This window comes from Phocoena sinus, chromosome 7 (assembly GCF_008692025.1).
Source record: "Phocoena sinus isolate mPhoSin1 chromosome 7, mPhoSin1.pri, whole genome shotgun sequence".
In the NCBI taxonomy this organism is placed as follows: domain Eukaryota; kingdom Metazoa; phylum Chordata; class Mammalia; order Artiodactyla; family Phocoenidae; genus Phocoena; species Phocoena sinus.
In genome coordinates, this window is record NC_045769.1 from 8,571,301 (window position 1) to 8,585,269 (window position 13,969).

The 13,969-nt window shown below is 44.1% G+C and overlaps 1 protein-coding gene across 2 annotated transcripts in view; it reads right to left on the minus strand.

Annotated features, from left to right (window-relative positions):
• PSMD1 (proteasome 26S subunit, non-ATPase 1) overlaps nt 1-8,158 on the minus strand; it is a 106,070-nt gene extending 97,912 nt beyond the window's left edge. The window contains exons 1-4 of one of the 2 annotated variants that reach the window (XM_032637192.1): nt 7,958-8,142; nt 3,883-3,926; nt 3,162-3,235; nt 2,800-2,969 (exon numbers count right to left, since the gene is read on the minus strand). In XM_032637192.1, coding sequence (XP_032493083.1) covers nt 2,800-2,969; nt 3,162-3,235; nt 3,883-3,926; nt 7,958-7,973 — 304 coding nt within the window. In that variant the 5' untranslated portion in view covers nt 7,974-8,142. Of the gene's footprint in view, nt 1-2,799; nt 2,970-3,161; nt 3,236-3,882; nt 3,927-7,957 lie in introns of both variants that reach the window. The other variant, XM_032637193.1, reaches the window with a different exon arrangement.
• Between the last annotated feature and the right edge of the window lie 5,811 nt (nt 8,159-13,969).

Here is a 13,969-nt window from a genome sequence, read left to right on the forward strand (position 1 = left end):
TTGACTAAGCTGCTTATTCTACAGAGCTGGCTACAAACAGCTGCTGTTTTCACTCTCAAACACAAACACTTGCCATGATTGAGGATATTAACAAAAACCCTACTGTAGCAATTATCACATGGCTATAAATTACACTTCTTCACATTAATGAAACTATCAGATCCTTGATAGTAGAGAGTCTGTCTATGACCTGAAATGTGCCACAGGTTCTAAAGGCAATCCCAAGAAGATTTCCAAAAACCTTTCCGGCAATCAGCTAAAATATTCCCTGTCTCAATGTGAGGCAGGTTGAACCTATTCACACATACTTCCCCTCTCCCCCAGACAGGGAGTCTGAAAATTCATGCAGTGGTGCATGTGCATAATGTGGCTTTCCCATTTCACAGTGATTTGGGTGAATGGGGAGGATGAGGCAACATACTGAAGGGTATCGTGTTTACAACTTACACTACTTTACAATCATAACTTAAACTTTTTAGGAGCAACCAAGAAAGGAAATTTCCCTAAACCTTCTTCCACCTTCTTAAGGAAAACAGCCACTCAAGTTGAATGACATATATAATAGTTATCCTCTCTATAACTCACTGGCCTGTCACCCTCCCTTTCAAAGAGAAAGGTACAAGGAAAAGATTAATTAGTTGCAAACTATAGCCCCAGGAAACAGAAATGATTTGAACTAGGATAAAGAACTGCTGGTCTACTAGATGGCCCATGTTAATGGGTCTATATTTTGGGGGAAGCAGAGGACTTTTTATAAATTGGAATATACCACATTCAGGGTCCATCCAGGTAGGATTAGGCAGGTTCAGGCACAGTTAGTAAGAACTAAGTGGCACTCACAAGCAGACCTTAAACAAGTTTGGTTGCAGAAAATCTTCACCAGGCCCTAATATGAGCTTTTTGACCAAATGCAGTTGTGAGGAAACATTCCCCTACCTCATCAGAAAGGAATCTCAGATTTATAACATTTGGGGAGCTTTCCTTAGTTAATAACTGAGGAAGAAAAATGTTACCTCCCAGGTTTCAAATGAGACCTGTGCTCTCACTTACCAGGTTTATGTCATAACTGTACTCCAGAACCGAGCCTCATTCCTAGCTGAAGTCTTATTACAATCGGGAGAAGATTGAAAATTCTAGCCTTGAATTTTCTGAGTGTACTGTTTATGACATTCATTAAGAGCCTAGGAAGGCTTTCCTAAATTCTATTTTATATATTCTCTCACAAATCTTACTGACATTTAAAAAAATCCATTCTAATAGTCCCAAGAAAACTAGAAGGGTGAACCCCATTTCCACACAAAGAAAAGCAAACAGAACTGGTCTACCAGTCAACAATCACCTTCTACAAGCTAAGACTAAGATGATACATAGGAAGGCATCTACCACCTCATAGCCCCTTATAGACCAGCTGTCCTGATTAAAAGCATCATTTGTAAAATGTTAACATTGCAAGCACTTGCAGATCACCACTGGAAAAAATTATCAACATTCATCAAAAAAAAATCCTTCAAATAAGAGAGAAGAGATAAATGCACTTAACTCACCATTTCTAACTTAATGTAGGGAAAGTGCTCTGGTTTCAAATGATACGGTCTATTCTTTAAAATCATCTGTTCTTCCCACAGGATTCACAGATGAAAACTCCAATTCAGTGAGTTCCCAACAACAATAAACTTACTTGCAACATTCTCATACCATCATGGCAAAAAAATTTTAAATGTGAACACAAAATCTTACTTCAAACTTCAGGGACATTTGAAAAGTACCTCTCTGGACTGCCTTGTGCAGCATTTCCCAATTTCTGAAAGAGAATACCAATTTTCTCCTTTTAAGGGTTCAGGTGAATAATGCAGATCTCCTCTTAATCAGCAATTCAAAAAACTATACTATACACACTTGACAGAGAACACACTCTTGGGCTCTCTGTAACTATGATCTAAAGCTTGACAGTCAAAAAGACACGTCTGAAGGGTATGCAATCCCTTCTTTCATCTATTAGAACAGGAGTTTTCAAACATTTTTAAAGCTACAAAAGCTTTGAATGAACTCTTACAGAGCTGGTTCAACTTACAAGACAGAGAATCCCAAACCTTACCTGTGCGCTACTCTCTCACTTCAAAAATACAGAATCAAATAAAAAAACAATGGCTACTAGTAGAAACAGTATGGATTTCGTAGTGAGGAAGCCTGGGTTTTAAATCCTGACCCTCCTATTTAACAGCCATGTGCCTTTATCATCTTGAAACCCAAGTTTTCTCATCTGTAAAACAAGGCTAGCTCCTTCTTCCCAGGGCAACTGCGGAATAAACTATGCTATGAAGAACGACCAGTACAGTGCCTAGTACAATGGAAACACTCAATAACGGTTTCCTGTGTTAGAAACAACTCTATAAATTACTATCATTTAATTTCTGTTATTCACAATAATCTGATTTAATTTTTTCATATAACAGTATGCTCACCGGAAAAGAGATAAACATAATCACTGAGATAACTATCTTTGTGTTAAGCTGGCTGCTTCTGAATAATTTCTTAGATTCATTCTTAAAATATTTTGTGAGTAGAGTGTCTTTATTATTACTGTTATTCATGTTATTGTTCATTATGACAAAAAATAAAGCACAGAATTCTAAGGCAGATCTAAAAACTCAGGTTGCATAAAATTACTGTAGAAAGATTATGAACTTTCAATTAAAATGAAATGTGGCAACCTCAAAAATTCAGGGAAAAAAATGCTAGATGTACTAGAGCAAGAAAGAAGCCAACAAGATAAAGCCTTACTAGATGGAAGATAATTACCTATAATAGTCTCCACATATTCAGAGTTATCATTGACATTGAAGAGGTCACCTGCTCCAAGTGCATAATTCAGAGACTCCTCAAAAGCCCCCAGGTGATAAAATACTTTAGATGCCACTAAGGCTGCAAACTGCCGACTCCGGAAACCTTCATCTTCATACAAAACTTCTCTGAAAGAAATTAGGAAGTATAGGCCTAGTTCAAACTGTGGTTCTCCTTAAAAATTCCAAATCTAAATACTCAAGCCGCAATTTAGTGGCAGCAAATCTCTAAATGAATTAATAAGCCACAAGACCCACATCCACAGATAATTAAGGTTGATCTACTTTATTCCAATTTATAGAAATAAAGTAAATTCTTACATTTTGTCTACAGACTCAGAAATTTCTGCCCAGAAGTCATTGACCACTGCATTCAATTTGTGTAGTGCAAATTCCTGTAGAAGATAAAACCAAAATTCGATTTTGAGACAGACTTACCATTATACTTCCTTAAAAAAAAGTTTCCAACAAATCAGTGGCCAAATTCTAAGTCATATTTACTAAATGACAAATACAAAAGTTTACCAACTGACTTTCCATTGGGCTTACATACTTCCTTTCTGTTTTCAATCATAAAACATAATGTCATTCCTTATCATACTGAACGTTTTTCTTCTTTGACAGTATGTGTAAGATTGACTCTAGGCTGCTGGTTTGGATATAAATGAATTCAGGTGCCTAGAGCCAACTGAAGTATATTCCAAATTTTTGTCATATGAAAATAGTTTTAAAATATGTGATACAGAAGTAACTTTTTGTGATTGCCGTTGATGAGAAAACTGGTGTGTGTGTGTGTGTGTGTGTGTGTGTGTGGTTTCCAGGTGCCACACTGAGATTTATTTGCCTCAGCTTTGTTAAACTCTAGGGAAAACCACTGCTGTTGCCAAAATACTGTCCTGTCCTCTGGGGCTAGATTTCAGTGACTAGGTATAGACTAAGTAGGACGGCTATTTTAAATGGTGGAAGATATATAGTTATCAGTAAATTCAAAGAGCTTCAAAGTACTCATATTAAGCCCAGTTAATTTTTCTTCAACTCATACCTTAAGCTGTGGTTCTTCTTCATCCAGAAGAGAAATTATTCCAGCTATAAGACAAAAGGTATATGATTATGAAATATATATCCTAAGATAAACTAATGCTTAGTCAAAAATATATCAGAGTTGGAAAAAAAGTATTTTTTGAGGGGTGACTTCACTAGAGGAATCATTATTTTTCTTTAAAACTGAAAAGGTTTATATTTCAAATTTTAAGAATTAACTGTTATCAAACCCTCATAATACCATATATATCACATTATTTGCCTAATTCAACAGTTTTCAAAGCATGGTTCCTGGATCAATTAGCATTAACATTACCTGGGAACTTGTTAAAAATAAAAATTCTTGGCCGCATCACAGATCTACTGAATTAGAAATTGTGGGGATAGGGTCCAGTAATGGAGCCATAAGCCTTCCTTGTCATACTGATATTCATTACAGTTTGACAATCACTGGCCTAATTTACTGACCAAAATGAGAAACTTTCCTACACAATTTTAGAATAAAATTATTCACACAAAATAAACCAAGAGTTATAAAATTATTTACAAAAGCAGGAGTATTTAGTCATCAACTCACAGAATAAAATAATTCGATTATTTCAAGATGCCTATATTAAGGCACCTCTGTTGTAATCACAAGTAACCTAGAAGGTTTTGCTAAATGATGAGCAATCTCACTTGTTCTGACTTCAATTACTGAAGCACAGCATTCCCCATGTGACCCTGAGGTGATTAGCACTAACACTGGGGAGTAAAGGAAATAACTGTCCTCTCCAAAAAAATGCACCCTGAAATAGTCATATATCAAAGGGATTATTAGAAAAAAAGACGTGGGAAACTACCGTCCTTGGACCATGAAGGAAACTAAACTGTCTCTCAGATATGTTTTCCATGTAGGTCTTAAAATCATTCCGGAACACTGAGTTGGAACACTGAGTTGAAACTGTGAGCTGATACAAAGTGTCAGGGCAACTTTCCTTAGGAGATGTAGCCATTTCTAACTGGTAAGTGTAGGTCTGCCAAATAGCTTCAAAATTTAGCAAACGAAACTATGCCATGGTTCTAGCTAGGGCATACTACTGTTCAAAAAGCATTAAAGCAGATGAAAGGAACTTCTTGGTACTCTAGGTTGGTATAACAAACCCAGAACAGAGAGGTTGAATTGACAGCATGAAGAGAAGACAGATTAAAGAATGCAATCAGGGGAGGGGAGGGGGATTGTGAACTAGTGACATGGAAGAGCTGATAGACAAGAGTACCTTAAATGTGGAACAGATCATAAATGGCAGAATGCTTTATATCAAAACACTAAAAATGCTACCCATTCCCTTATCATCAATCAACAGTATGTCTGAACTGCTTTTACCAAAAGAGGTGATGGATTTCTGTATACTCTCCTGTTTGGTTTCACTTATGACTAATGTGTTATATGGTTGTCCTGGCTTAGAAATGCAGCCGTTGTCCGTGGAACACAACTAAATCAAATACCTACACTTCATACACAAATATTTCTCATCTTAAAAACAAGAGAACTCACCTTTAGATGAGGGACGAGGCGCACCTGGGGAATGGGGAATGTTTCAGGATGCTAAAAAGTTTCTTATGCCATAATATGAAGTCAGCAGATATTACCTAAAGTTGCTGTATCAATTTATAGCATTATTTTAAATAGCATATTATTTATAAAGGTATGCTCCAGAAGACACAGCTTAAAAGTTGAAAACAGTTGCCTCAACGAATAAGGGAAAAGAGGAGTGGGAGACTATTGTTTGAAAGCTTTTACGCATAATTTTCCTTTATTATGTTAAAAAAAAATTCATTCTCCCGTCTCCCTCCAGTAACCACCTATCTCTATCTCTCCGCTCCCTTTCACAGCCAAACCTCTTGGAAAAACTTAACAGTACATGTTAACCTCTTATTCACCACTGTGTTCTTAGTGCCCTGCAAGTGCCTCGGCAGTAAATGAACAAATAAACTGACTAATCCAAACTAGTACCTGTTAGGTTCTGTTTAGCACCCGGGACAGATCCTAACCCACAGAGAGCCAAAGGACAGGAAACCAGGTGGCAAAAGGTTTGGAGCAGAAGCTGATAAGTAATCCAGTAAACGTAACCAATGACAGTAACGAATACACACTATGCTATCACCACCGAGTCTCAGAGTAAGACCTCAAAAATCATTAGGTTTAAATTCTATTAAATCCCCACCAAGTGTTGTTTCAGCCTCTACTTAAAATACTCTGGTGACTGATTTATTGATTTGATTAGCTAACTGATTTCTTCATTCGAGAAATACTTCTGAACTTCTGTCATCTGCTTGGCAGTTGTTCTAAGAATTATGAAAAGTCTCCCACCCAAAATTCTACCACAGAGAGAAAAACAGTAGTCAGGCAAGTAAACAAAGTAATTACAGGACTGTAATGAAGAGAGGGGACAGCTGAGGGGGAGAGATGCAGCATGTTTTAATAGAATGATCGGGAGAGACTAACATTTGAGCGGAAACTAAGGATTGAGAAGCTAAGGGAAAACTTGAGGAAGAGGAGTTTAGAAAGGGGGAAAAGAATGTGACAGGGCCTGAGATAGGAGAGAAACTGACATATTCAAGGAACAGAAAGGCCAGTATGATTAGGGTATAGTGAGGAAAAAAGTAGTACAAGACAAGCCAGGAATCAGATCATGTAGGCCTATAAGCCTGGATTTTATTATAAGCACAATGGAAACCACTGAAGGATTTTAACCAGAAAAATAATATTGTGATTAAGGTTTAAAAAAGAATACTCTGACTACAACACGAAGAATGGACTATACGGAGGCAATTGTTGGAAAAACAAAACCTTAAGGCTGTCAAAGCAAGGCAGGCAAGAGATGAAGGTAGTGTGGGCTAAGTAGAGGGATCTGAAAAACAGTGAGGCCTACGTTTACAAGCAGCAAGTAATTTAGTGCTCATTTTCTCTTTAGAGAACTCCGACTGGATAGAAAAGCTTTTCCTTACATTGAACTAAAATTCATCTCCCAATCACCTGTAACCACTGGAGACAAAACTCTAATCCCATGTACATGTGACAGCTCTTCAAGTCTTTAAAAAGAACTCTTATGTCTCCCAGGGTCTCCACCAATTTCTTTAAGTAATCCTTATAAACACATGGTTTGGAGCTCCTTACAAGTTACTGTCCTCTGATTATCAGTCTGTTTAGAGCAAAGCACTTGTGGGGCAAGTGTAGAGTAAAACAGGACGAGAAAAAAGTTTGTGAGCAGGCACGAAAAAAGGCACCAAGGCTGTGGACAGCTACGTGCACGTCAGTCTGCAGCCCGGGACTTAAAAATCTCCCCTTGAAACCTGACTTCTACAGCTTATCCCGCTGCAAACGTCATTCCACGATCTACGCACACAACGGTTAAGTGTAGGAAACCTGCCTCAGACACCCATGAGCTCTTTCTTCAAGGCAGCATAGTTAGCATCTAGCCTCAAAACCACAGTTGGATTCTCAGTATAATGTCTGCTTTCAGGATGCTGTCTTCACAGAACACGAAAGTTCTCTGGGTGCTTTAACTAAATATCCTTAGAACAGACCCAGAAACGACCCGCCTCAAGCCTAGTTTAATTTAGATTTCCCTCTAAAGAGAAAGGTGCTAGGTCAGGTCGAGAAGTACTTAAGTAGCATGGGCTACCTCACAGTCCGGCTGCACTGGGGGACCATCCCACCCTAACCACCTGCAAGGAAGGGCTGGGCTCGGACGGCCCCACATGGTCAACCGCCGAAGGAAGAGAATTAAGGAAAACCCGTCGGGATCGGAGAAGGGCCCAGGAAGCCCCTAGTGTCCGGGCACGGGGGTGTGGCTGCGGAGGAAGAACGAGCCGGTCAACCCAGCGCGATTCCCTCGAGCCGGAGGGGGTCGCGAGGGCCCCCGGAGAGCCCGGGCCACACTGCCAGCCCCCGGCCCGGGGCGTGAGCCTCGCGCAGTGAGCAGCCGCGCAGGCCGGTGCTCCGCCGGGAGGTGCCCAGTCACCGGCCCTGACTCAGCTAAAAGCCGGCGTGGTGTCTCCTCCCTTTCGGCGCCGGCTGCGATCCCACTCACCGGCTGAAGTGATCATGGCTGCGCCCCGTACTAGCCCGCCCGCTCGCTCGCTCGCTCGCCGCCCCGGCCGCGCCGTCTATCTGTCAGCTCCCTGCCGCTCGCTCCGCCGCGCCGCCTGGCTCCCCTGGTGACCGGTTCAGTCAGTCGCCTCTTCAGGCCACCGGCTCGCTTCTCATCCAGGACCCCGCCCGCCCCGGGGCTGCCCGCTGTCCCGCCTGCCGCCTGGCGCGAATTCTCCCCAGGCCTGTGTCTTCCGTGCCGCCACTGCCTCCCCGCCTCGCGAGGGAGGGTGCACGGAGAGCTCCATGGTGTTCTCTAATCCTCCTCGAGGTCAGCGATCCCGCGGGAATGGGAACCGTCGTCCGCACCTGGGATCAGGCTTCAGAATAGCCACCCCTAGAGAAAGGCCTCCCTCCCGCCCCTCCACCGTCACCCGCCATTGCTGAGAAAAACGGGTTGAGGAGAGGTGCTCGCGGGGCTTGTAGCGCCACCTGCTGCTCGGGAAGTCTCCCTGCAGCGCCCACCCCGCGCCCCAGCCAAGCCTTTGGGGATCCCGGTAGGGCAAAGAGCGTTTTCTTAGAAGGGTGATTTTCCATTTTTTAAAAAAAACCAGGGCCCAGCTTCCAAAGAAATCCAACATAAATGCTTTACAATCATAGCACGATGAATCCCTAAGCAAGCACTGGTTTATAATAAAGTTGAACAATGAAGGTTTTTATTTACATTTGGAATAGTTAATACTGTACATGGTTTAAAAATCAGAAATATAAAAAGATATACAGTGAAAAGTGTTCTGAAGGAAAAACAAATTTTCCGTTCTTGTCTTACATCTGACCAGTTCCTCTCTCTCTCCGTAGCGACAGGTTCCTGTTTTTTATTGTATCTAATTTGGAACGCCTGTTGTGATAGCCATCTGCAGTCTTGTACCAGCTTTACTAAACAATTTACTTCCATAGTCAGTACTGAGAAAACCTTGACAAAGATTTGTGACAAATGGTGGCATTTTAAAGCCACTGGCCTTATCAAGCCACTCTTCAACTGGATAGCGACCTACTAAAGCTTATTTCTGAGGCCTTTTGAAACAATGTAACCCAGTGGCACAAGCCAATGTTTTGCAGTTGAAATAAAATTTGGTTTATGACACACTTGAGCGTATGTGTGAATTCTTTTTTTTTGTTTGTTTACTCTTGTGGCCAAGTTTCGTGACATGTGAGATCTTAGTTTCCCAACCAGGGATCCAACCCGCGCCCCCTTGCTTTGCAGGTGTGGAATCTTAACCACTGGACCGCCAGGGAAGTCCCAGGGCATGTGTGAATTTTTTTAAAATTAGTATTCTTAGGCTATGGTTGTTAAAATATATTAAATATAATTATTAAACACTTTTCAAGAACCTGTAGCTCAGATTGAAAGACACCCACCTCGGAGGTGTGCATGAAAAAGAAACAGATTGAGTACATGGGAGTATTATTTGACAGAGGCACTTTGGCTGATCCCTCACATAAAGATACTTGTGCGCCCCAAACTCCTAAAAGAAGCAGACACAAATGCTAACAGGTAACGGGAATGAGTGAAGCAGGCCGAGTGTAAGAAAACACCAGCTCAGCAGATGGTGCACGGCAACTGACACTAGTGTCAGGGACACAGTAGGGGGTGGTGGTGACTGTGACAGAATGAAGAGTGATGCCCCATCTAAAGAGAGCAATGGCTACTCAGCTCCAACAGTGTTGCAGTGCCAAATGCAGGGCTACTGTCGTGAGAGCTTCTGATTTTTCCAAGAAAAGCCAGAAATCAGAATTTTGTGTGAAATCCTCGGAATTTTACATGTTGGCAAGTTGGGTGAAATGGGTGAAGGGGGTGGAAAGGTACAAACTTCCATTTATAGGATAAATCAGTCCTGGGGATGAATGTACAGCATGATGACTTACAGTTGTATATTGGAAAGTTGCTAAGAGAGCAAATTTTAAAAGTTCTGATCACAAGAAAAAATTGTAACTTGGTGCAGTGACGGATGTTAACTAAACGTATGGTGATAAGCAGTTCACAGCATACACAGATACCAAATCATTAGGCTGTACACCTAAAACAAATACAATGTTATATGTCAATTATATCTCCAAAAAAATGTTGGCAACTAATTCTAAATGGTTTAAAGCAGAGAGGTGGCCAGTCTGCCATCTCTGCTCTTCAAAAAGAAGACATTCTCCATGGAAGGACGATTCTGTCTCTGGCTGGGACGCTGAGCTTGTAATCGCCACAGACGCTGAGCCCCACGGGAGCCCTCTGAGCGGTCTCTGTCTTCTCGGACATTCTGCTGTCCCAGGCCTCTGGCTTCTCCCTCTCCATTCCATTCTGCACTCTTTAGCCAGAGCAATCTTTTTCAAAATTCAACTCTGACCACGGCCTCTGCTCCTTGAAACCCTGAGTTCCCATCTTGGGCTCTATTCTTCTGCTTTGTTCTTCCCTGTTTCTGTGCACAGGCTTCTTCTCACTCCCCGTTCTCCCTGTGGGAGTGCAATGCCTCGGATTGCTATGGACAAGGTGGTGGCCCTAAAATGTACCCCTGCAGCCCTGCCCTCTCTCCAGAGCATCAGACTCACACACCTACCAGGCATCTCTGCTTGATGCTCCTTAATTCAACGACCTCAAAGCTGCATACATTGGGGCCCCCCCACCCCCGCTGCATGTATGTCTCTTGCCTTGATCCCAGTGTGATGAAGGGCATCCATCAGCTACTGAAGCAGGGCCCCCAGGGAGAGGGTGGGTAGAGGGCACCATTGACTGTTCTGTCCCCCCCACCTGGTCTGCACCAGATATGGTCCTCCCTAATCTCTCTCACACCAGCCCAGCCTCCCATCTCACTCCATCACCCAGTAGTCATCTCCCCCTCTTCTTTCCTGGCCACAACAGTTCCCAACAGCCTTGACTTCCTGCTCACCATGGCACAATTCTCCAGGCCATTCTTCACAGCTAGACTGGAGCACTACCCAAAACAAGGAAGCTTGTCTCCTCCAAGCTTCTCCAGGACTTTCATCCAACCCTGCTTACCCTCCATCTTTATGTCCCACCCCTCTGCCCTGTGTGCCACACTCTGGCCATCCTGAACTGCTCCGATTCCCAAAAAGGCTGTGCGGGCATGGTACCTTGTCTCTGACCTCAGTACCTGCTCTCTGCTCTGTCTTCAAGGCCTCTCCACCTCATCCCCAGCACCTCCTCCAGGAAGCCTTCCTTGACCACCCCACCATGTGTCCCGTTACAGCCTTTACCCACACAGCTATAATCATGTCTTCTTGCCTATGTCCCAACCGGACAAGGAACTACTCAAGGGCACAGCCACATCTTATTCATCTCTGTGTCCCCTAGAGTAACTAGTACAGGGTCAGGCACACAGTTGGTGCTCAATAAATATTTGTTGGATGAATGGATCAACACAGGGTCAGTTAGTTATTGGCACAAGGCTAGAACTCAGACTAGTGTCTCAGAAACCCCTGCCCTCTCCAAGACTCTAAAATGTGCTCTTTTTAGAGGACACTTAGGACACAGTAAAACCACAGAAAGAATTCTTACCCAGTGCTCTGTTCATAAACAACTATCTCCTTCCAAATACAGGAATAACACAAAAGATCTCAAAACCCAAACGAGGTCAGCTGTGGGCTCACACAGTTACGGGCTAGGCGGGGACCTCTGTCAGGGTGACGGGAGGAAACCGTGAGCCTGATTTTTCTTTGCGGATGTGCCCACCTTGAGCAGGATTCAGTCCGAAGCTTCGCCGAAGCACCTCCCTGGCCCGCGCGGCGCCCTCTAGTGGTCACAGAGTTCCCCAGAAGGCAGAGCACATGGGAAGGGGCGAGCGCTCTATGACCACCCACGTCTACCCGCCCCCATCCCCTCAACCCGCGAGCCTTCTGGCATTTAAATCCTGGGTCTTAGGAGGGCTCGGTCTCCTGTCAAGGACTGGGCTCGACTGCTTTTTGAGCTGCACAGTGATAAGGTGGAAAGGGCGGTGTCGGTGCCAGGACACCAGGGATCAAATCCCTGTTCCACAGCAGCCCTGGGGTCACCTGAGCCCTGCTGTAGAGGGGGCTGGTCCATCTACGTGGCGCAGCTTGTGACGGGAGGTGCTCTAATCAAGGGCTTGTCATAGAACAGCGCGGAATAAAACTGGCCACGAGGCTAGTGGTTGCTTCCTGTACAGCACGCCGGCCACGTGCTTTTAGAGTAAAAGCGTTTATTCAGGGAGCAGAAACGTGAAACGCAGACGGTGACTCGGGCCTCCCGTAGGTATGTGCTTGGCTGGAGGGAAACGCCCGGCTGGGGCTGTAATTGTTTTGGATGGACTGAGGCACGAAAGAACCCGGGAAGCCATCAGAGACGCTGGGCCCTCTTCCCTCTAAGGACAGTGTCCAGGAGGGCAACGCCTATCATGGGCAACCGGAAGTCTGCCCCGGATGAAGTGATGCTGGAAGCCACTGTTCCCTCGCTGGGGGAGGGGTGGCTGGGGGTGGGGGGAGGGTCTATGATGACCAACCAGCTCGGGGCAAGTGGCCAGGGGTGGGAGGAGCCACAATGAACCCTCAAGCGAGACCTCCTGCACTCTGGCTGTCCTATCTAGTGGCTACTAGACCCAGGTGGCCACTTGAAATGTGGCTAGTGCAACCCAGGAACTGATTTTAAATTAAAATTGTATTTTATTGAAATTTAAAGACTGGTACCCAATTCAGTCATTGGAAAACTTTTTAAGTATCTTTGGAACAACTGAGGATGTGAATCTATTTTTTCAACTATAAAGTTAATGAAATCTAAATACAGATTAAGTATATTGGATAAAAATTTAATTTCTGAATTGGCTGTAAGTGTAAAATTCTCACAGGGTTTCAGAGACGCAAAATGCCTCATTAAAATTTTTTTTTTTATATTTACAGTTGAAATGATACTATTTTGGACATACTGGGCTAAATAAAATGTTAATAAAATTAATTTCACCTGTTTCTTTTGATTTTTTTTTTCTAATGTGGCTACTAGAAAATTTAAAGCTACCTATGTGCCTGGTAGGTTCTTCTGAGACAGGGCTGGTCTAGATTCACCCCGAGGTCTCAGGCCCTCTGCCCCCCTATTCAGGCCTGGCCCCTTGGCCTGCTTCACAATCATGGCTGCTCTTTGCTGGTGGCACATACGGGGCCAGACCAGATCAGGGGGCAGAATCTGAAAGTGAGACCCACCTCTGTCAGGGATCAAGGGGCTGGGAGTGGCTGCCCTCGCAGCTAGGAGTTCTGGAGAGGGCTATGCACCTGGGATGGGGGAGGGGAGGGAGGTCAGGGTGAAGGCATTCTGGGGTTAGGGTAATGATCTGAGGCAACACCCTGCTCTGAGAAGACCTTGTTAGCCAGTGAGAGAGAGAAAGAACTCATGTGACAAGACAGAGACCCAGTTTCTGCAGCCAGGTCTCATTCTGAGGGCTTGGCTCCAAGGACTAAGCTAAGCGCCTAATTACTCCGTATAAGTGCAGAGCAGGACAGCAACAAGCAGGACTTGAGACTGAAAATCTGCATTTCTGCCTGAGGGTCTCTGAAATTCACTGTCTGCACTTCAGCAGGAGCCCTGGCTGGAGCTGAGCAGCTCAGGGAGGAAGCCAGACAAGATTCTCTCTCTTGCCAGAGCCCTGGACCCACAGCAGCCCTAGAGCCCAGTCGCACACCACGGTCCCTTGGAGTCGAATTCCAAGATCCCTGTGAACCACAGCATGGCCCAATGGGGTAGTCTCTGTTTCTGCTCCGTACTAGGCAGCCTCAAATAGAAGGCAACCAGAGGGCTCTGGCCCAGGGGCCAAAGGCATCAGAGGGATACGTGTGGGGTCCTGGGCATCACCCCTGCCTTCTCCATTTACCCTTGAACTTTCCACGTGTCAGCATATGGCAGGCTGCCCAGGCCAACTTCCTCGTCTGTCCCAATCCTTGATCCACTTACACACAAAACCAGGTCAGAAGGGGGTCATCTGGGTACAAAATAACTCCTGTA